This window comes from Cyprinus carpio, chromosome A13 (assembly GCF_018340385.1).
Source record: "Cyprinus carpio isolate SPL01 chromosome A13, ASM1834038v1, whole genome shotgun sequence".
NCBI classification, from domain to species: Eukaryota; Metazoa; Chordata; class Actinopteri; order Cypriniformes; family Cyprinidae; genus Cyprinus; species Cyprinus carpio.
The window spans coordinates 20,742,964-20,766,045 of record NC_056584.1 but is presented as its reverse complement, the minus strand read 5'-3'; the positions used below and the strand labels follow the sequence as shown (position 1 = coordinate 20,766,045).

Here is a 23,082-nt window from a genome sequence, read left to right as displayed (position 1 = left end):
TTTCAATCCCAATGTATTTAATTATGTTATATATATATATATATATATATTTATGTATATATATATATATATACAGTACAGACCAAAAGTTTGGAAACATTACTATTTTTAATGTTTTTGTAAGAAGTTTCTTCTCATCAAGCCTGCATTTATTTGATCAAAAATACAGAAAAAACAGTAATATTGTGAAATATAATTACAACTTAAAATAAAATATACTTTAAAAAAATAATTTATTCCTGTGATGCAAAGCTGAATTTTCAGCATCATTACTCCAGCCTTCAGTGTCACATGTAACATCCAGTCTATCACATGATCATTTAGAAATCATTCTAATATTCTGATTTATTATGAGTGTTGGAAACAGTTCTGCTGTCTAATATATTTGATGAATAAAAGGTTAAAAAGAACTAAAATTCAAAATAAAAAAATTCTAATAATATATATTCTAATAATATATATATTTTTTTACTATCACTTTTTATCAATTTAACACATCCTTGCTGAATAAAAGTATTGATTTTATTTAAAAAAAGAAAGAAAAAAAAATTACTGACCCCAAATTACTGACCAGTAGTGTATATTGTTATCACAAAATATTTATATTTTAAAAACATAGCTTCTTTTTTATATTTTTCTTTTTTTTTACTTTTTATTCATCAAAGTATCCTAAAAAAGTATTGCATGTTCTGAAAAAATATTAAGCAGCAGAACTGTTTCCAACTTTGATAATGAATCATCATATTAGAATAATTTCTAAATCATGTGATAATGATCCTAAAAATTCAGCTTTGCATCACAGAAATAAATGATAATTTAAAGTATAATAAATTTAAAAACAATTATTTTAAATTGTAATAATATATCACAATATTACATTTTTTTCTGTATTTTTGATCAAATAAATGCAGGCTTGATGAGCAGAAGAAACTTCTTTTCAAAAACATTAAAAATAGTAATCTTTCCATACTTTTGGTCTGTACTGTATATATATATATATATATATATATATATATATAGTACAGTAATATATATATATATTTTTTTTTTTTTTTTTTTTTTTTTTTTTTTTTTTTTCTTTGTATTTGCAGGTCACAAGACTGCAGTCACTAATAATCAGAAGACTTCCTGTTAATGAAGAATCTGGAAAAGATCTACTCTATGAACAATGCATTAAATTACATTAAATAAAGACAAAAATAATTAAAACAAGCAAATTAAATGATAACTCACATATATCTGGTCCACTGATGAAGCCATGTGTCAAGTCAAGTGAATTATTAATCATCTTATAACAGGCGTCCAATACTGACTTCAGGAAAAGGGGAATAACCAATGACATTTGAGATAACAATTAAAACAGCAAGCCCAGCCCCACGACTGACAAAAATAAAAGTGTTAGAGCGAGCAGGTGAGAAGATCGAGCGCGAGCAGCTGGGGAATGATCATGCGCGCGCGCGCGAGGGGCTTGTATTGTGCGCAGAGAACATGTCACGCGCACGCGAGAGTTTGAAATGAGCTCGCCGGGCTCCCGTTTCATTGCGTGCAATTTTCCTCGCGGAAGTGATTTACCGCGCGCGCAAGCATCAGTTGTACGCTCGGTTATTAATGGCATTGAAATGCCGCCATAGTTTGAGGCCACAAATGTTACAAAGCTGTCATTAAGTTGAAGTTATCACACAGTCCTCGCTCAGGATGCTCACTTGCTCCGTTTGGTTTCATTACAGTGTGCACTGGGAGCTCCCTCTGCTGTCCATAAGGTGCCTCTGCGCACCAGCTATTTTGTTCTGATGTTCATTTATTTGGGCCACGCCTCCTAATTTGCATACACTCCTCAATCCTCAATCCTAAATGGCTAAATGATTAAATGCCCAATCCTAAATACCAAATTCACAATCCTAAATCCCCAAATGCCCAATCCTAAATCCTGAATGGCTAAATGACCAAATGCCCAACCCTAAATAGAAAATGCCCAATCCTAAAATACAAAATGCCCTATCCTAAATACCAAATGCCCCAATCCTAAATACCAAATTAATTTTTGACTTGGACTTTAAGATTCAAATTTAGATTTTTAGTTTTGGTTTAGGACTTTTAGTTTTAGACTTTTAGTTTATAATCTGACCAAATAATCCCTCCATACATGAAGGGCATCACTCCCAACTAGCCACTATAGTGAGGATTTAAGTCTCTGATCCATTGCCTACAGTAGATGGCGGTAATGCTCTGGAAAAGAATGCGAACCGCCAATAAGCACGAAGAAGAAGAAGAAGAAGAAGAAGTGAAGTAGACCAAAAGATCCTCAAAAGCTAGACATCAAGCTGAGATCCAGAAACAAATGAGAAAGAAAGTAATTGAGATCTATCAGTCTGGAAAAGATTATAAAGCCATTTCTAAAGCTTTGGGACTCCAGCGAACCACAGTGAGAGCCATTATTCACAAATGGCAAAAACATGGAACAGTGGAGAACCTTCCCAGGAGTAGCCGGCCGACCAAAATTATCACAAGAGCACAGCGACGACTCATCCAAGACCCCACAACAACATCCAAAGTACTACAGGCCTCACTTGCCTCAGTTAAGGTCAGTGTTCATGACTCCACCATAAGAAAGAGACTGGGCAAAAATGGTCTGCATGGCAGAGTTCCAAGACGAAAACCACTGCTGAGCAAAAAGAACATAAAGGCTTGTCTCAGTTTTGCCAGAAAACATCTTGAAGATCCCCAAGAATTTTGGGAAAATACTCTGTGGACTAACGAGACAAAAGCTGAACTTTTTGTCTTTATAATCTTTGAACTTTTTGGAAGGTGTGTGTCCCATTACGTCTGGCGTAAAAGTAACACCGAATTTCAGAAAAAGAACATCATGCCAACAGTAAAATATGGTGGTGGTAGTGTGATGGTCTGGGCCTGTTTTGCTGCTTCAGGACCTGGAAGACTTGTTGTGATAAATGGAAACATGAATTCTGCTGTGGAACCAAATGGAACCAAAAAATCCTGAAGGAGAATGTCTGGCCATCTGTTCGTGACCTCAAGCTGAAGCGAACTTGGGTTCTGCAGCAGGACAATGATCCAAAACACACCAGCAAGTCCACCTCTGAATGGCTGAAGAAAAACAAAATAAAGACTTTGGAGTGGCCTAGTCAAAGTCCTGACCTGAATCCTATTGAGATGCTGTGGCATGACCTTAAAATGCGGTTCATGCTCAAAAACCCTCCAGTGTGGTTGAATTACAACAATTCTGCATAGATTAGTGGACCAAAATTCCTCCACAGCGCTGTAACAGACTCATTGCAAGTTATCGCAAATGCTTGATTGCAGTTGTTGCTGCTAAGAGTGACACAACCAGTTATTAGGTTTAAGGGGCAAACACTTTTTCACACAGGACCATGTAGTTTTGGATTTTGTTTTCCCTTAATAATAAAAACCTTCATTTAAAAACTGCATGTTGTGTTCACTTGTTGTTGTTTTTTTTTACTAATATTTAAATTAGTTTGATGATCTGAAACATTAAAGTGCGACAAAAAAGCAAAAAAATAAGAAATCAGGAAGGGGGCCGACAAGTTTTCACACCATTGTGTATATAATTTACAGAAAAAAAAAATCTTTTTTGATATGAGTAGTTATGAAGAGTACAGTTTTATTATTTATTGCATTTTAATAAAGTCTAATAATACAATATTGTATAAGTCATAGTATGGTTTCTAGTCATGTTTTAATTTATTTTAAATATTTAAAGTGTTACATTATTAACATATGAGTGTAAATATTAATTAAATCTTTTGAATCTAAATATTTAATTATAATTGAATATGTAATTTATAATTTTATTATAATTTAACCTTAATCTTTTAATATAACAGTAAATTCATGAAGTGCAAAGAAGTTTATTTATATTTTTATTTAAATTATTTAGCTTTTTTTGCATATTTAACTAAATTGATAACATATAAACAAATAAATACTTAAATAGATATGTACACATACAGCATACTGGTTATTTTTTTATAACAATAACATATTTTACACATACAGCATACTGCATTGTTCAATAACATAATAACAATAACATATGCAAAAATCAAGCACTGCATTAAAAGCAATAAAGATTAAAAATGCACAAATGTTCACACATGATATAAACTGAAACATTTATTATGTAACACTCAATCAGAAAGTACAGCAGAGGTTCTGGTTCTGAGACAGTGATTCGGTCTTGTGACGTCATCACTCTTGCACCGGAGCAGGAAGTGCCGGCGGTCGGTGGGACTCTAAACAACCGTCTGTTTTTGGTGCGCACTTTCATGCTTTACCGAGCAAACATGTAAGGGAACATTCCCCAGGCGAACCAGAATCCACCGAATCATACCTGAGCTCAAACCCATGACGGCGGGGACACTCTAGCGGCGGCGGTGAGACTCATTTACCGGAGGAGAGATGAAGGAGGTGCGGGGCTGCGGCATGCGGAGCGCCGTTGGGTTCCTCTCCCGCAGGACGATCGGCGGACAGCCGCGGCTGAAGGAGGAGTTCCAGCGTCGCAGACTGGCCGGGTGCTCCAGCCTCTTTAAGAAGGACATGCTCGGCCACTTCGGCTGCGTCAACGCCATCGAGTTCTCCAACAATGGAGGCCAGTGGCTGGTGTCCGGTAAGATCCTCCGTTTCTGCACGCTGATCTTTCTAATGTGGGTCAGTGAGAGAAAGACAGACGGTGTATAGAATAGGCATGCAGAATAAAACATGCAACGACGGCATTGCTTTGACAGCTTCAGTTTGTCAGATCGTGCATGCATGTTTTATTTTTCTTGGCATTGCGAAAAGAAGAAGTAACTATAAACGTGTTAAGGTTCACTTAGTAAAAAAAGAAAAGAAAAAGTTTTTACACAAAGAAACGCAACGACCAGAGTAATGTCATTAAAATGATATTAGATTACATAATGTGCATCCACATGAGATGAAGATCAGTCTTCCAGAAAAAGCTTTTTTATTTATTTTTTTATTCTGCATGCGTGAAGTGGGTGGCCTTTTATGTGCTTAACCATGTTGACATCACGTGACCAGCCTTATCATGCAATTGACTAAAGTTACTAATAGTTTACTAAGTTGCTACTAAGAATAAACAATAAAGAAAATATCTACCACGCCATAGTTCATAGATAAACTGCAATACATTAAGCGCTAACTGCAAATATATGACAGTCGCCACACTGGAAAAAAAGTCCCTGTCATTGTACAAAACCTGTTTGAATTGCATCCAAAAATGTTTATTAACTTCTTCACAAACTTCATCCATCCAAGCTGATATTTCTCAGTATGAAATCCTTATCACTGGGACTATTAGTACGAATAGGTGCCGGATAAACCTAAACAAAACAAACGAAATGCTCCTTTAATGTTTATTGTATGTGGTTCAGACTGTAGAAAGGCCTCCATAGTTTCTGACTCTTTTTCTTGCTGACTCATTAATTGGTTGCAGCTGTAACTGATTCTTGTGGCTTCTCATTTTCATTCCTGCTTTTGAATGTCTTTTGTATGTTTTTGCACTTGCATATTTTCAGTTTTCACATTTGGCATATACGGTGTGGTGAATGCCCAGAGTTTCCGTGCTCATGGAAACCAGGAAATATCAGACAATTTTAAAATTGTGGTTTCAAGGCCGGGAAAAGTTTTCTAGCAATACTTGTGCTTTATCAGCTAGAATGTACCCTTTCTAATTGCATTCTGTTTAAAATATTGTTAACTCTAGTAATGACTAGAAAAGCAATGTAAATCCGTGGGTCAAAACACTGAGTGAAGATTTTGAAGATTTATTTTTTTTCTATTTATACAGGTTTTGTACAAAAATGTAGATGAACTTTCAGTTAGTTTCACTGTGAAATTAATTGCAAAACCCCAAAATTTCAGTTTCATTTTGCACAAGAGATATGACATAAAATAGCAGTAGGATGCTATTTTTTCAGATTTGCATGGCAACCGGTGCTCTAGTGGAAATCCACCTATTTACATAAAACATGTCAATCTGTATAGTCTCACAATAATAGACTACCATTGGTTCATAAGAATTGTTTAATGTGTTTGAAAGGAATTTCTTATGCTCACCAAGTCTGCTTTCAAAAACAGTAAAAACAGTTAAATTGTGAAATATTATTGTAATTTAAAAAGACTGTTTTCTAATTTAATGTTTTTGTTAATATTTTATTATTGTGATGCTAAGATAAATTTTCTCCAGTCTTCAGTGTCAAATGATCCTTTACAAATCATTCTAATATGCTGATTTGGTGCTCAAGAAACATTTGTATTATTATACATCAATGTTAAAAACTGTTTTTTTAATGTTTTTAGGAGACTGTTATGCTGCTTATTTCAGGATCCTTTGATGATTAGAATGTTTAAAAGAACAGCATTTATTTGAAATAGAAATCTTTTGTAACATTACAAATGTTGTTACTGTCAGTTTCTATCAGGTCAATGCAGCCTTACTGAATAAAAGTACTCATTTCTTTAATTTCTTGTTATTGATCCCAAACGTTTGAATGGTAATGTTTGTGGTCGGTTAAAGGTAAAGTTTGTGTCTTCAGATTGTGTCTTTGAAACATGTCACTGCTGCAACACAAGGCAGTCATCTCAGTTTCTTTCATTAGATATAAATGTGTGTTTTTCAGTTGGCCTAAGAATTTTATTTATGGACATAATTCATCGAGCAGATTTGCCATTCAAGTTTGTCACTCACAGAGCTTTTTGCAAGTCTCCAGACTGTGCATTATTTTACAAACAATATAAAATCAAATAGCTGAGAATAAAACACCTTTTGTATTAAATCAGAGCAGGAGTATGAGAGGGCTATATGATGCTTTTGTTATCATGACCATGCGTTTCTGAACTGCTGTTGAGAACAAGCCTCCCAGATTGTGTCTATATAACCCTACATTTATATCTTCAAGAGAGTGATGTTGAAAGATTTCTCTGGTGAATCTATTAATATGTCTTGTGTTGTAGGTGGAGATGACCGCAGGGTGCTGCTGTGGCACATGGAGAAAGCAATACACTCACGAGCCAAACCGATCAAGTTGAAGGGGGAGCACCTGTCCAACATCTTCTGCCTGGCATTTGACAGCACCAACAAACGTGTTTTCTCAGGAGGTAAAACAAGCAGCTGCTCAGATTCGTGATGCTGCAGCTGAAACAGAGGGGAGATCAAATATCTGATGTTTGTGTTTGTCACTGCAGGAAATGATGAGCAGGTGATTCTGCACGATGTAGAACGTGGTGAGACCCTCAACGTCTTCTTGCATGACGACGCTGTGTACGGTCTCTCCGTCAGTCCTGTTAATGATAACGTCTTTGCCAGCTCCTCTGATGACGGCCGAGTTCTCATTTGGGACACACGAGAACCGCCACATGGAGGTACACATTCAGAAGCATTTTTAATATGGCCCCTTTTTGCTTTAATGACACTTAAAGGATATTCACAGACTCTATCATTCAAAGGCTTGAGGTCGGTAATTTAAAAAAAAAATGTTATTTTGATTTGAAAGAACTATTTTTTTTATTTGAATATATTTAAAAAAAAAATTGATTCCTGTTATGGCAATTCTGAATGTTTAGCAACCATTACTCCAGTTTAAAAGAAGTCATACTAATATGTTAGTTTGCTGCTCAGAAAACATTTCTTATTATTATTATTAGTGTTAAAAACAGTTGTGCTGCTTAATATTTTCATGAAACCATGATCAGGATTTTTCATGTGTTCTAGAACGTCTGTTTCATCTAAAGCCTGAACTGTTCTGGATCCTGTGTTACTCTTATTCTGTTGTGTTCTAGAACCGTTCTGCTTGGCAAACTACCCCTCAGCATTCCACAGCGTGATGTTTAACCCCGTAGAACCCCGTCTGCTGGCCACTGCAAACTCTAAAGAGGGTGTGGGACTGTGGGACATCCGCAAACCCCGCTGGTGAGCTGGAGATCGGTCCGAAAAAAGCATAGACATTCTATCACAGTCAATCGCACTTCTATCACACTTTAACTTTTTTCTTTCAAAGGCCAAAAGACATTATCAAAAGAAAGTTTGAGAGGGATTGAGAGAGGATAAACATTTTTCAGTGTAATTATCAGATCTCAGCACTTTCACTTGTAATTTCATGAATCACCCGTTATACTGTGTTAGTAACATCAAAATATAAAAAATATTCCCTAAAAATGCATTTCATTTTAGGGTATCAGTTTCAAATTTGAACACTAAGAAATAACATTTCAGTTATTATTATTACTTATATTTTGACAGTAATTAGTCTGGAACCGAAGGTGGCAACCCCCGCTATAAATAGTTATTTTAAATTGTAATAATATTTCACATTATTATTATTTTACTGTATTTTTTGATCAAACAAATGCATCCTTGGTGAGCATAAGAGACTTCTTTCAAAAACTTTTGAGGTACTAGCCTGTACTTTTTCCTGGTTATTGCACAGCTACTTTGCAAATACTTAAAGAAATAGACATGAAATATTAATTTGAGTTAAAACCTTTTTTATTTTGTGTGAAAAAGGAGACGGCAGCCATGAGGAATATGGAAGTAGCACAGGTAGCTGCAATGGACATTGTTCAAATAAACAGTTTAGTGTCATTATGCAATGTGGCTGCAATTGGTTAATCAGCATTAAGTGTTATAGAGAACTGTGTTTATATGCACAGCTCAGCAGGCAAAATAAGGGTTGCTGAACTATGTCCAGTAAAAGCTTGAATACTTGCTTCGGTCCAAATATGGACTGCAATCAAGCTGACAAGGCCAGCTTTATCATCATAGCTGTCTGCTGTACTGCCTGAGACCAGCAGAGGACACCAGAGCTTGTGTAAAATGTTCTCAGTTTGGTCACTGTAAACATGATCTCCTGAAATAACACAAATCTGAAAGATGATCTTTAAGAATAACCTGCTTTCCTCTGTGGTTGATGTCTCTCTCTCTTTCTCTCTCTGTGCTGTAGTTCTCTGTTGAGGTATGGAGGGAGTTTGTCTCTTCAGAGTGCCATGAGCGTGCGCTTTAACAGCCAGGGGACACAGCTGCTGGCTCTGCGCAGGCGTCTGCCTCCCGTCCTGTACGAGCTGCACTCTCGTCTGCCCAGCTTCCAGTTTGATAACCAGGGCTACTTCAACTCCTGTACTATGAAGAGTTGCTGCTTTGCTGGAGACCATGATCAGGTTAGATAAACAGGATGCTCAAAACCCATATATATATGGGGGCAGCTGTGGCCTAATGGTTAGAGATTTGGACTTGTAACCAGAAGGTCGCAGGTTCGAGTCTCGGTGCTGGCAGGAGTTGTAGGTGGGTGGGGAGTGAATGAACAGCGCTCTCTTCCACCCTCAATACCCATGGCTGAAGTGCCCTTGAGCAAGGCACTGAACCCCCAGTTGCTGTGTGTGTGCACTTGGATGGGTTAAATGCAGAGCACCAATTTCGAGTATGGGTTACCATACTTGACAAATGTCACGACTTTCACTTTTTTTTTTCACTTTCATATATCTGCAGCCTGATGAGCATAAGAGACAAAAAAAATCTTACCAAACCTCAAACTCTACCAACAAATTGCAAATGTTTTGTTATATTAAAGTTGATATTTCACCAATTACCAATTTTCTGATAATTGGAAGGTACCTAAGTGGAAAGGAAGTTGTATTGCGCTTGTCAAGTGATCTCAGCAGCCACCATAAGGCGACCTGTTCCATGTAGACTAAAACTACTTTTATTAGGCTGCTGATTTGACTCTGGCTACTGAGTGCCCTGTGTGACAATCATATTATAAAAAAGTGTTATATGTTTAATTCTTGAGTGCATCAGCATATTTATTCTGGTTTAAGGTCTTGTCCATCAGATGTTGGTCACACTGGTTTCTTAGGGATTCACATCTTTTATTCAGAAACAGCTAGATAGAGCATAACAGAATTAACTAAATCTCTAAATGACCCATCTCTAATAAATCTAATCTGTTTTTATCTATTTGGCTATCTGAAAAATGTAGAGTGAACAAATGACTAACTTAACCGTCCCTTTAATGTGTCTGGTAATGGGTAATAAAAAGTGTGTGAATGTGACTGATCACTGATTGTGCAGGAGAGGTTTTTGTGTGCACATGTTTGCGTGCATTCCTGTTTGTCAGTGGATTGTAGATGATGAGTGTGTGTGTTTTCAGGTATATTCAGTGAGGGAATGGCTTGTAGAAGCTTGCTTTATCAGTGTTGAATCTAAAGCTCAGCAGATGCTCTTCTGTCTGTCTGCCTGCATTTGTGTGTGTGTGCTGGTCTCTTGGGTTGTTTGGATTTTTTTGTATGTTTGTCCAGCTGCTTCTGCTCTCTCTGTCTGACTGCCTTACACCTCCTTCTACAGAACGATGGATTCTCCTCCCTAAATCCTCTCTCACATCTGAACAGCTCACTGTGTTTGTGTTACTCAAAACTGTTTTCAGAAATTAAATAAATGTGTCTGAAAACCCCCTCTTGAGGACAATTATAATTTGTTTTTTTTTTTATAAATAACGTTAATATTCTATATTATTTATAAATACACTACCTTTTAAAAGTTTGGGGTCTATATATATATATATATATATATATATATATATATACATATACATACACACACACACATGTATACATCTAGAAAATTCTCTGTGCAGATCATGTCATATTTCTCTAGAACTGTGACATGATTGGTCAGAGTGTATGTAATAATATGTTCCCATGTCTTTTCAGTACATCTTGTCTGGCTCAGATGATTTTAACCTTTACATGTGGAGAATCCCCAGCGACCCTGAAGCAGGTAAACACAGTCACTCATACACAGACTAACCGTGTCTAATGTTGTTATTATTTATGGACTCATTCTCTCTCTGTCTCAACAGGAGGTCCGGGTCGAGTGGTGAACGGGGCCTTTATGGTTCTGAAAGGTCATCGGTCTATCGTGAATCAGGTCCGCTTTAACCCTCACACGTACATGATCTGCTCCTCCGGGGTGGAGAAGGTCATTAAGGTTAGTTGTTACTCTTTTACAAACATCCTTATGTCATTCTAACTGTTTATGCTGCTCTTTTCCATAATATAAAAGTGAATGGGGGTGGATGGTTGGATTTAAATGATTATAAAAGTAATTGAATTATGTATTAAAGCATTTTAAGTTGGTGTTCACTGACAATCTTTCCCTAAACTGTAGCTCTCCAGTCTCAATTGTGACACCTCTGGTTCTCACATACATTTTTTAAAAAGATAAATTAACAGAAGTAACAGAAATTAAAGAAATGGAAACATTTAATTGATCAAAAGCAACAGTTAAGACATCTATATTGTTACAAAATAGATTTTCACATAAATAAATTAATTCAGATGTGCACTCATTATGTTTTTGAATGAAGTCTTAGATGCTAACCAAGGCTGAAATACTGTAATTTTAAATACTGTAGTTTTCTATTTGAATATATTTTAAAATGGAATGTATTCCTCTGATGGCAAAGCTGTATTTTCAGCAGCCATTCAGTCCTCAGTGTCACATGATGCTTCAGAAAATTATTCTAATATGCTGATTTTAATGCTCAAGAAACATTTCTTAATATTTAAATTCAGGATTCTTTGATGAATAGTATATTTAAAAGAACAGCATTTATTTGAAATAGAAATGTTGTGGAATATTTTAAATGTCTTTACTTTAATGTATGACAGTTTATATTATAATAATGGCATTAATCACAATTTAAAATTGTAGTTATTGACAGTAAGAAATAAAACAACTCTTAAAAATGAAAAAAAATCATTTATTTTAGAAATTCTATAAAACAATCACAGTTTAATAGCTAATTCTGAAAATAGCGTCATTATAATATCTATATCTATATATCTATATCTATATCTATATCTATATCTATATCTATATCTATCTATCTATCTATCTATCTATCTCTATATATCTCTATATATATATCTATACATATATATATATATATATATATATATATATATATACATACAGTCAACTTTAAATTTTTAGAAAGAAGGTCCCTTGTAAATTGGGCAAAAAAAAAATACATGTGCCTTATAGGATGGGCCTAATTCACTCCCTTTCCCTCTCTCTCTGTAGGTATGGAGTCCGTATCAGCAGCCAGATAGTGTTGGTGATCTGGAAGGCCTGGTGGAGGACAAGTCGCGCTCTCTCTACACTCATGAGGAATACATAAGTCTGGTCCTGAACAGCGGAAGTGGCCTGTCACATGATTACGTCAGCCAATCAGTGCAGGAAGACCCCCGGATGATGGCTTTCTTCGACTCGCTGGTTCGCCGCGAGATCGAGGGGTGGAGTTCGGACTCGGACAGCGATTTAAGCGAGGGCGCCATTCTACAGTTGCATGCGAGAACTCGACGGCCCACACACGCCACGCGATCTATGCCACGATCTTCTGCCAATGTATCCGCCGCTCATCACAGCGACTCTGACCACTCCTCTTCATCTTCATTGGCCGGACAGGATGCCTCTGGGAGCGAGCGGACCGATCAGGATAGAAGTGAGTCGCAGAGGAGCCGGACGAGGCCACGTGCGTCTGCATTTCTGCTAGACCTTGTGAACGAGGATTCAGATTCCAGTGGGTTCTGGTTGGACCCGATGCCCCGTCCCAGATCTCCAAGTCCCCATGAGAACTCTAGCCTTTCTAGCCACGCCTCCTCAGCAGGCCTGGCTTCCAGTTCTAGCTCCTCCCCCAGCTCATCTTCTAGCTCCTCCTCCAGCACAGATGGCGTCGACGAGGAGCTGCGCAGGAGCAGGATGCGACAGCGCAACGCAGCCAGATGGAGACGCCACATAGGCCTTTCAGGAAAAGACTCCACCCACAATCTTCACGGCGCAACAGATTCCTCCAACTATCCCAGCATTTCCCTCCATGATCAGTCGTCACCCTCTTCATCTTCAGGTGACGAAGGTCGACCTTTCAGGAATCGTGGAAAAGAAAAACCAAGCGGACATGGCTCAAGTCCTACGCACTTATCTGACAGACAGATGCAGTCCAGATGTAGGCGCCGCTTCACTTCCTCTTTCTCAGGTGGTGACGCTCTTGTGGAGAGGGCGAAATCTCGAGCGGGCTTTCTCACAGAGTCTGGGGAGGAACCAGAGCGAGGGAGAACTAGCGGGGAAGAGTTAAGTGCTGTGGAGGAAATAAACATGACTCTCAGCAGTCGCACTACAGCCACTGGGGTTAACGGGCGTCCACATGCAGATGAGAACCATGCAGACTCTATTCACCCAGAATGCTCTGGGACAGAAAAAGAACTCAGTAAGAACTCTGGCGACTCCAGGACCCAGGGGGAACCCTCTGGAAGGGAGATCTCCAGTGTTGCTGGGAAACGGACTTGTTCGGACTCAGGAGATGAGGAGGATTCTCCATCGGAGAAGAGGGCGAAAACTCACTGACTCTGAGTCAAACTTTTTTTTTTTTTAAGTTGTTTATCTTTGGACGCTTTTGATTAATCATTTTTGAACCAACTTCTCTTTTTCTCTTTACCTTATGTCATGCATTCTGGGCTCACACCACAGTGATGACACTAAAAAAAAGATATTAGTGATATTAATATGTTTTTGCTAGAAAAAATAACTGCAGTGCTTTTGGTTTCATAACGTTTTAGTTCCATTGAACCTGTAACCTTTATGTCGGGGGCTCTGGTTTGCTTTTGGGCTGTGAGAAGAAGAAAAGGCATTTTGAGCATACAAGGATGGCTGTTCTGAGTGGAACTGGGGTGGGGGGGGTGAAAAATAGTGTTTCCATGGTAACCTCATTGAGCAGCAGCTGTTTGAGTTCTGCATTAAAGTTCTGTTCCGGTGTTTCCATAGAAACCTTCTTGTTATGTCTCTTCTTCCTTATCGTCCACCATTCTAATCATCATCAAACAGGAAGTAGCCTGCTGTAATTTCTGGGTGAGTGTTCTAGGATATTTCGATGTGAGAATTGTCACCATGGTGATGCATCAGTATCTGCTCTCCATCTGTCTAATGGAGCGGCTTGAAGGGCCAAGTGAAAGATTAATGAGAGCATATATGATAATGTTGTAGGTCAGCACAGGGCTTGTTGTCTTAAACTCTTCCTCTACAGACGCTTGATTTATAGACCCTTGCAAATTCTACTAAATTGGGAGTTGAAAAAAAAAAAAGTTTGGCATCTGGTTTGACTAAACAAACTGCAATTTTTGCATTCAGCTCAATTCATCTCAGATGTAGTTATTGTGTACTATATATAAAATTAGCAAAATATGTGACTTTCTTAACCGGTAAGAAAAGTTGTGCATTTAGAAAGATAACTAAATCACATTTATTTTCATATAGCCCTCAGTAGGGATGATTAATATTAGTGACCTGAGACACAGATTAGATGCTGAGAATTATATTATATATATATATATATATATATATATATGTGTGTGTATGTGTATATATGTGTATATATATATGTATATATATGTATATGTGTATATGTATATGTATGTGTATATATATATATATATATATATATCATTCTCAGCACCTAATCTGTGACTCAGGTCTTGTCTGTTTGATGGCATTCCAGACCAATAAAAATGAACTAAGTGTGTCAGATGAAGTGAAATCTTACAGACATCTGCTGATTGTTTTACAAAGAGCAGTGAACCCTTTGTTGGATCCCTGTGAATCAAAATGCAGTTATTGAGTTTGACACAAAACAATTGCAGAACAGTTTCTCTGGCTGACGCTGAACAGATTCAACTGACGGCATTTAGAGAATTCACAGAATCACTGTAGTATTTGTTTAATGAAAGCCTGTGGATGAGGACCAGGTCTCCTTTTAGGAAATGAACAACAGCTTTTCCACTCCCCACACTGGTGGACATGCTCTTGCCTCGATGAACAGTTCAGGGTAGCCATAAATGGAATCATCTCTCTGTTGTTCAACGTGATAAGGAAACTCCACCCAATGGTAAGAGCTGTACTGGAATCGCTGATTGACAGTTATTTGGCTGATGTCATTCATGAGTACAGTCACGGACAGACCTTCAGTCTCATGTAGAAGTGTGATTTGTTCTCATATGACCCCTCCTTCAAAGTGAATCATCTCTAGAATTGTGCTCTGTTCCTCTAAATCCACAATACAGGGCAGTTTTACTCACCTGTGGAATCAAGGGTTCATACAAGGCCTTTGCTTGAGATATTTCTGACCAGGGCCGGAAATCAACAGATGCGCTCCATTGTGTTTTTACATAAATGTTATTGTTCATTAGTACAGTTTTACTACATTTAGCACCTCGGCCTGAAAAATGTTTCTAGTGCATATCTTGTGCATTATTGACAGCTGCTTAAATGTGCTTTAATTTAAATAAAAGCATTTATTAATATTTTATTAATTTATTAAAAATTTTGAAGTATATCACCATGTCTTTATGGTCAGAATACACGAATAATAAAATATTACATTAAATAATATAAAATTAAAAGAAAGAAAAAAATATATAAAAAAATATAAAATAAAATAATCCTGACATTAATTGCAGAGTGACAATTTCTGACACTAGTCAGGACAATAAATAACAAACTGTCTTTCATCTTATGTGCCGTATATAGAATTTATTAATTAATTTACATTAATTTATGCCAAAGACTCAATTCATTATTATTTTTGGTGTTGTTGATGATGATGATGATTTAAATTTTCTGTGTGTAAAAGACCATCTGCTCATGAGGCATTTATGGAAATTATTAATTAATTTACATTGTTCAGTTCATTATTAAATTAATTAATTATTATTATTATTATTATTATTATTATTATTATTATTATTATTATTATTATTATTTAATTCATAGGTTATTCTAAAGAAATACTAAAGTGAAAATCTTTTGTGTGTGGGAGGGCTGAGGCGACAGAAGGATGGATGATGATGTTTTTGCTCAGCTGTCAGCACCCAATTGTGTTTAAGCTTCTCTATCCTCTACCATTGTTCATCTTCTCGGTCTGTCTGAATCAGCTGTAACAAACTCTCTTATCAACATGAAATGAATGATGTGTACCCTCACGCCTTCTTAAAGTCCTTGTAATAGGAGGTTGGTTATTTTTATACTTTTAAATCAAATAGGCTACTCTAAACCTAGATAATATTTCACAAGGTTTGCCTTCATCCGGGCAGCCAGGATCTTATCAGGAACATTGTGACAACAGCTCTAGATACTGTTGAGTTTCACACTCAAGGGGGGCAGGGGGTGTTAGTGCCAGTTTGTGCCGGATTATAGCCGGAATGCTTTTAAACTTCTCCTAGGATCATCCATGTGAACAGAGTCACTATCCATAAAAAGGTCTACCTGTTGTGCATCATTAATGTTTCACGTCGAGAGACAATGAGAATAAAGTGTGTGCTTGTGTGAAAATAGAGAAAGTTTAATTTTCTAATGTTTAACTGGGTGTGAGAGAGTGTCCGTGTGATCCATGTTGGAGCTGTGCATGGAAATTAGACATTCTGTTGTGAAATATCTTGCAATGTGTGTGTGTGTGTGTGTGTGTGTCTGGTGGATGGCCTAGCCATTACAATTTTGTCACAGGTCCTTTGAATTTAGGAGGTGGCCCAGTATAGTGGATTACACTGAGTTTGTTTTGTTCATTTAACAGCCGTCTCTTTGTGAAAAGTGTGTAAATTTAGTAAAATGATTCAGTGACCTGTGGCACCTGCCTGTCTACACTGACAATATGCAGTTTTGTTGATATTGGTGTTGATAATGTCAGTGGTAATGTAGATGTTTAGATGACATAGGAATCATTTGAATAATTTCTGAGTAGATAAGTAGCTGAATGTTGAGCTTGGCACAAATGCAAAAGGCCCAGTGTAAACATTTATCTGACTAATCCCAAAGCCAGTCTTCATGATCTTTATAGAAAGCAGATTCTCTAGATCTTTAGAGTGCCAATGACTGCAATAAGACTATATTTTCAAAATGCCATTTAACGCTAAATGGGCATCCAGACACTTTGACATCTGAATCAATTACCATCTTTAGCCTGTGTGTGGCATGTTTTTAAAACTTCATTTTTGTGTCAAAGTGCTAGTCAATTATAATTATTATTACAATGTAAAATAACTGCTTTCTTTTGAATATAATGTAAAATGTCATTTTTATTCCTGTGATGGCAAAAATGAATTTTATGCAGCCATTACTCCAGTCTTCATTCATGTCATATGATCATTCAGAAATCATTCTTATATATAGGCCTATATGAGATTCATTTTTAGATATATGTAAATGTTGAGGACTATTATTGTGAACCACTGCTCGGTTATAACTTCAAAGGAAACAGAAATCAGATTGTTTTTCCTCAATGATCTTCTCCTTTAAATTGCTTCAGGAGAAAGTGTTTCCTGTTTACATACTCCTATGTCAAAAGATCCCAAGTTTGATGATCTGGATTCCGCAAACTGAATAAGCAGCTACACTGCTGATGTTTTAAATCGTCTGAGAACGTTTAAGGTGTAATACAGACGTGCTGAATAACTTTCCGGTCGTTTTCCTGAGTGAATTTCTGTTTATTCATATGCCGAACGAAAAAAAAATACAAATCTTTACGTGTGAGCGAAATATAATGGAGGCGGACAGTAAGTTTGTCATAAGTGGAACAAAAGTTTTATTTAAATTGGAGGAAGTTTTAATGCTTTGATTAAGAAGCAGCGTTGAGAAAGACCTCACTGTCTGTGCGCTTAACCCGTGACGTCACTTTCCCAAACATTCGCCGCTTGGAAGTTTGTCCATATATGGAAGAGCGCTCCAGACTACAGTGAGTGCAGAGAACACGAGTGTGCTTCTGACCTAGTCATACTTTTAGGGATAAAATTGCTGAAGAATGTTTCTAGATTTTTGCTCAATCAGATAAAACTTTTTTTCAGGTCCTCAAATATAGGGAAAAGACGGCAGACGGACAGATAGATATTTATTATTATTATTATTATGAAAATAGTTTTCTTTTGGGTTAGGGTTAGTTTATAATATTTACAACTATCTTTATTTGAAACCAATAGAAATCTAAGGTAAAGAGCTAAATAGATAATGAAGGTGTGTGTGCCAGAGAGGGACAGCCTCTGTAGGGGTTCAGCCTCTGCAGAGGGGTACTTCTCTTCACCAGGAGGGGGCTTTACCCTACATGGCAGAGGCATTCAGTCCCAAACAATGGCCTTCTTTGGAATGCTGGGAGGATGGAGGCAGGAGATGGACTTTGAACTGATGCTATGCACTGTGGATGTGATGTAATGGTTTGAAGTTTGACAGCTCTAACAAAAGTGACAGGATCAGAGTGCTTTATTGGAGTACAGTACATACATATGCTATTGTATAATGCACAACAGTATATTTTAAAGTCCAGTATAAAACAAAAATACAAAGAGTAAAAAAAATGTTTATTGTCATATAGACAATAAAATTATTTGATAAGATAACATACTTTTTGCATTAGGATAGACAGACAGATGCTGAACATAAAAACATAATACAATAAAATATAATGTATATACATAAATATACATATATGTAACTGAGGAGATAGCAGCAGGATTAGAGACAAAACAGTAAAGAGGTAAACAGACAGTTCAAGACTTGAGTAACTTTAATTCAGTTTTGTTTCAGAATGAGCATGCGAAGGATCCATATGCATGTGTTTTAATGTATGTACAGTATATACAGTTGAGTGAGTAGTGACCTCTGTAAAAGTGCACTGTAGATTTACGAAGGGAAAAAAGGCAATACAGTAAAACGATCAGGGCTGTACATCACAGAAATGAACTGCTGACCCTTGTTCAGTCAATGCAGAGCATCAAATACTCACAAGGTGAACATCTGTTTGCGTCAGAGCACGCAATGGCTGTTCAGACATGCCCTGAATAAACAGAACTAATCATTTCAATCCTTTTCCAGAAATAACCACAAGGATTAAAGAGAGGAAATCTCATCACCTTAAACTTCACAGCCTTTCTTCCCCCGGTTAGATGTGATGAATATGAGGGATATCCTTTGCCAGTCCAGGCAGACTTCTTTATGGAAAATGTCTGACCACATATGGCCTTGATCTGAGCCTCCACTTGCAGTCTTTTATCTATTCCCCTAATTTATAATGGTGTGAAAGTTTCATAGGCTCATTACCCTGTTGGCAAAATCCAGCTTAAAGGGTTACTCCACCCCGAAATGAGAGTTTTGTCATTAATCACTTACCCCCATGTCATTCTAAACCCGTAAAAGCTTTGTTCATCTTCGGAACACAATTTAAGATATTTTGGATGAAAACCGTGAGGCTTGAGACTGTCCCATAGACTGCCAAGTAAATTACACTGTCAAGGTCCAGAAAAGAACGAAAAGCATCGTCAGAATAGTCCATCTGCCATCAGTGGTTCAACCATAACGTTATGAAGCGATGAGAATACTTTTTGTACTTGAAGAAAACAAAAATAACAACTTTATTCAACAATTTGTCTCATCTGTGTCACTTCACATCATTTTGGAGAATATGAGCTGAACGCAGGCAGCGTATGCTCTTCTGTGTCAGCTACAAGGATAAGATTTCTACGTGTATTTATGCTTTGATTTGAAAGAAAACAGTGCATCCGTGTGGGGTGGCTGACACAGAAGAGCATACGCAGAGGAGACAAATTGTTGAATGAAGTCGTTATTTTAATTTTTTCACGTACAAAAAGTATTCTCATCGCTTCATAATGTTACAGTTGAACCACTGATGGCAGATAGACTATTCTAACAATGCTATTCATACTTTTCTGGACCTTGACAGTGTATTTTACTTGGCAGTCTATGGGACAGTCACAAGCCTCCTGGTTTTCATCCAAAATATCTTAAATTGTGTTCTGAAGACAAACAAACCTTTTACGGGTTTGGAACGACATAGGGGTAAGTGATTAATGACAAAATTTTCATTTTGGGGTGGAGTATCCCTTTTAGATGGTAGCTGTGTTTTGGAATATGATTTTTAGCTGGTGCAAACTGGTTATTGTCTGGTGATCAAGCTACCATGTTCCAAAAACCAGCTTGACCACCATAAAATGCTATGACAAACTGGTAGATAGGCTGTTGCTAGTCCAAAACAGTCTGCCAAACTAGTTAAAGACGTATTTGGACAAGCTAGAAACCAGCTACTGTGTTCCATAACACAGAAACCATTTGATTTTCTAACAGGGATACTAGTGATAATCCTAAAGTGAGATTTCTTTGGATGTGGTAGGCTATCTCCAACCACTTTCCCCCACCCTAAAAGAAGAACATGCGCGATGTTACCTGAGACACGGTGAGATAAAACAACTTAGGGTGTGGTCACCTGGAGGGCAGTGAGAAAATAGCAAGAATTAGAATACAATTATTTATAAATCATTAAATAAATTAATATAAAAACATAAATTCATCCTGCAATTAATTCAAGTGCCACAAATATCCCTAAAAGCTTTTCTAATACCTACGTCCATGCGGACAACCTACACCAAATCTATTAACGGACACCAATATTAGCCAATCACCAGAGAGCCATTTCTAGCGTTTGCTCACCAGCCAATCACACGCCCTGCGTCATCTTTCTTTTTATTTTTTTCCGTTACTGTGAAGTTTTTACTGCCGATGCTCGTGCTGGAGGTTCTGCCTACTCGCCACTCTGGATAGCGGCCGTGAAAAACGGACAGAACGAGAAAGACAAGGAGACACGGACTTTGAGGAGAGTGAACGGGGCAGGGGAAACGAGGCAGCGACGTTAGTTTCGTGCCCATCGTTTTAAGTGCGCACGGGAGTGTTTACTGCAGCGCTCTGTGGGAGAGAGAGAGAGAGAAAGAGAGTGACCGTAGGACCGGAGAGAGACGGGAACAGCAGTTCAGAATGGATCACCACATCCAACAACAACCTCATCACTATGATGGAGGAGAGAACGACTATATGCAGCAGGAAGATGACTGGGACCGGGATATGCTGCTTGACCCCGCCTGGGAGAAACAACAGCGAAAGGTAACGCTCTCCACACCACCGGTGCCTTTAGGTGCAAAGGGAACTTGCAAGAGACCAGCAGGAAAAAGAGAACATATCGAAAGATGGATGTTTAAGGGGCCCGTTCGGTTTTGGGCTGCTGGTGAAATAGGCTTTGCACTGCGACGCATGCATGAATTTGTATATATTGTGTGTATAATATTCGTTTCCCTTAAAACGTGTGTACAGAAAATCAAAAGCTTATAAATTGCACATATTCCTAAAGCATCATTCTTTATTATAAGAAACTTGGGGAACATCTGTTGCGGGATTGCGCATGTTCCTATTCACCACTCTTGTCTGTCCATTCATTTGAGCGTTGTGACGGCCCGCCCCCAGTCAAACGATCCGGGACCCTGATCACCGGACACCGTGCGCCCACCTATTCTCCTCGCCGCGCGCGCAACAGATGTCAGCGACAGCAGCCTTTGCTGTGCGGATGCGGCTCATATGATCCGCTGCGCGCGCAGAGAGCACGAGCTCACTTTATTCACGGTCACGGCACGCAAACCCCTGTCTGGCGCTTTAACCTGTGACCCATTCAGAGATAATCACTCTGTTTCCGATTCAGTTTCCCTAACGATTCATTAATACTTCTGAGGAAGATTCTTTTGAAAAAAAAGAAATGCAGTTAGTTTTGCATTTACTGTCCTCTGCTGCCAGATGATGAGATAACGTCTGATTACAACAGAACAAAGATAACAAATAACACAATTTTAGAAACGCTTTTCTAAATACGACATAACGTTAAATATGTATATTTTACAACACGCGCTCATATGAATAACTTAACTACGTGGATTAAGTACTACAAGTACAGCATAAAGCAAGTTTTGATTCATTTCGCACGCGTCACGGCGAAAGTAATAATTTGCGGTTCAGAAAGTGATTCAGATTAATTTATTAATTTCTCATACTGATTCAGAAGTCTTTTTGATTCATCAAAATTTTTTGTTCATAGGAGTTGTTTGTTTGAGAACCGTATTTCGCTCTGTGGTTTAGATTCACTTAAGGAACCGGTCAGTAAGAGTCTTTTTTTTTTCGGGAATTGGACCATATGGATTGATTCTTAGACTCAGTAAGCGGTGTTGCATTGAACAGAAGATGCTACAAAGCACTGTCAGAGTATTTAGTACAGTGTTCAGTGATCATCAGCAGTGGAATGTACCGTTAGGAGATCCAATCGCTCATTTCCGGTATGTTTAACGGTCCTGATTAAGAACCGGTTATCGGTTGCCAACTCTAGGCCCATGCCAGCTCCGTTAACGCATTCCGGTAGACCATTAGTTGGGAGAGGGGGTTGTTTATAAAAATCTCTCGGATGTGTTTTTTGCACAGAAGTCTAAAAACTATTTGAAATATGAGTGAAACGTTTGTCGCTCCCACACTCTTTTCCTCCCCCTTGGAAAACTGGGAGGAAAAAAGAAAACGAGTGCTGGAATCTGCTGTGGTTTGGGCTGGGCTTGTCAGGGAGCGAGTCTGCCCAAAAATGGTAATAACAGACCCCGTACACGGCTGCTGGAAAACTTTCCCGCGTTTCTTTTTTTTCCCTTCCTCAAAAGCTTGTAGACTCCTGAATGATGTCATCAGCTACCGCGGGAAAGACTCATTCTCAGGTATGCGGGCAGAGTCCCGCATTTCAGCTCTTACGACCAAAAACCCATGACAAATCTTGTGGAAGAGTTTTGCACAAGACCAGACATGTTCAGTCTTTCTTAACTGAGTGTTAAGAGAGAAAATTAAACTCCTAAAGAAGTTTTGCATCATTTGCCCAGAGCAGGATCATTATATTTTGAATTTTATGACACATTAACCGTTATGTATGTCATGTGCGTGTGTGTTGGGTCAGATGGTAATGAAAGACACAACTAGCAAAGGCCCTGAGGTGTTTTCCCCCTCTGTCTCGGGATATAGGCACTACATTGTGATAGAGCATCATTTCCGAGACACTGTTCATTAATGACACACACACACACGTCTGCTACATACTGCGTATTAAACACCCTCTGTGACTTTAATGATGCGTGAGTGTCTGTCAGACAAATTGGTTATTG

At 37.8% G+C, this 23,082-nt stretch overlaps 2 protein-coding genes across 6 annotated transcripts in view; both read left to right on the top strand.

Annotated features, from left to right (window-relative positions):
- The first annotated feature begins 4,192 nt into the window (after positions 1-4,192).
- On the top strand, positions 4,193-14,027 carry LOC109061289 (DDB1- and CUL4-associated factor 5-like). The gene is made up of 8 exons (XM_042769303.1): positions 4,193-4,642; positions 6,991-7,134; positions 7,222-7,398; positions 7,816-7,945; positions 8,976-9,189; positions 10,738-10,804; positions 10,887-11,014; positions 12,113-14,027. Exons 1-8 carry the CDS (start codon positions 4,435-4,437, stop codon positions 13,430-13,432), a joined length of 2,388 nt encoding a protein of 795 aa, XP_042625237.1. The 5' UTR covers positions 4,193-4,434; the 3' UTR covers positions 13,433-14,027.
- A 6,585-nt stretch (positions 14,028-20,612) lies between these two features.
- The window catches only part of LOC109092183 (alpha-actinin-1), a 28,869-nt gene continuing 26,399 nt past the window's right edge, over positions 20,613-23,082 (top strand). For 3 of the 5 annotated variants that reach the window (XM_042769291.1, XM_042769289.1, XM_042769292.1), the window contains exon 1: positions 20,613-21,010. In XM_042769291.1, coding sequence (XP_042625225.1) covers positions 20,885-21,010 — 126 coding nt within the window. In that variant the 5' untranslated portion in view covers positions 20,613-20,884. The remainder of the gene's footprint in view (positions 21,011-23,082) is intronic. The other 2 variants (XM_042769290.1, XM_042769288.1) reach the window with 1 other exon arrangement.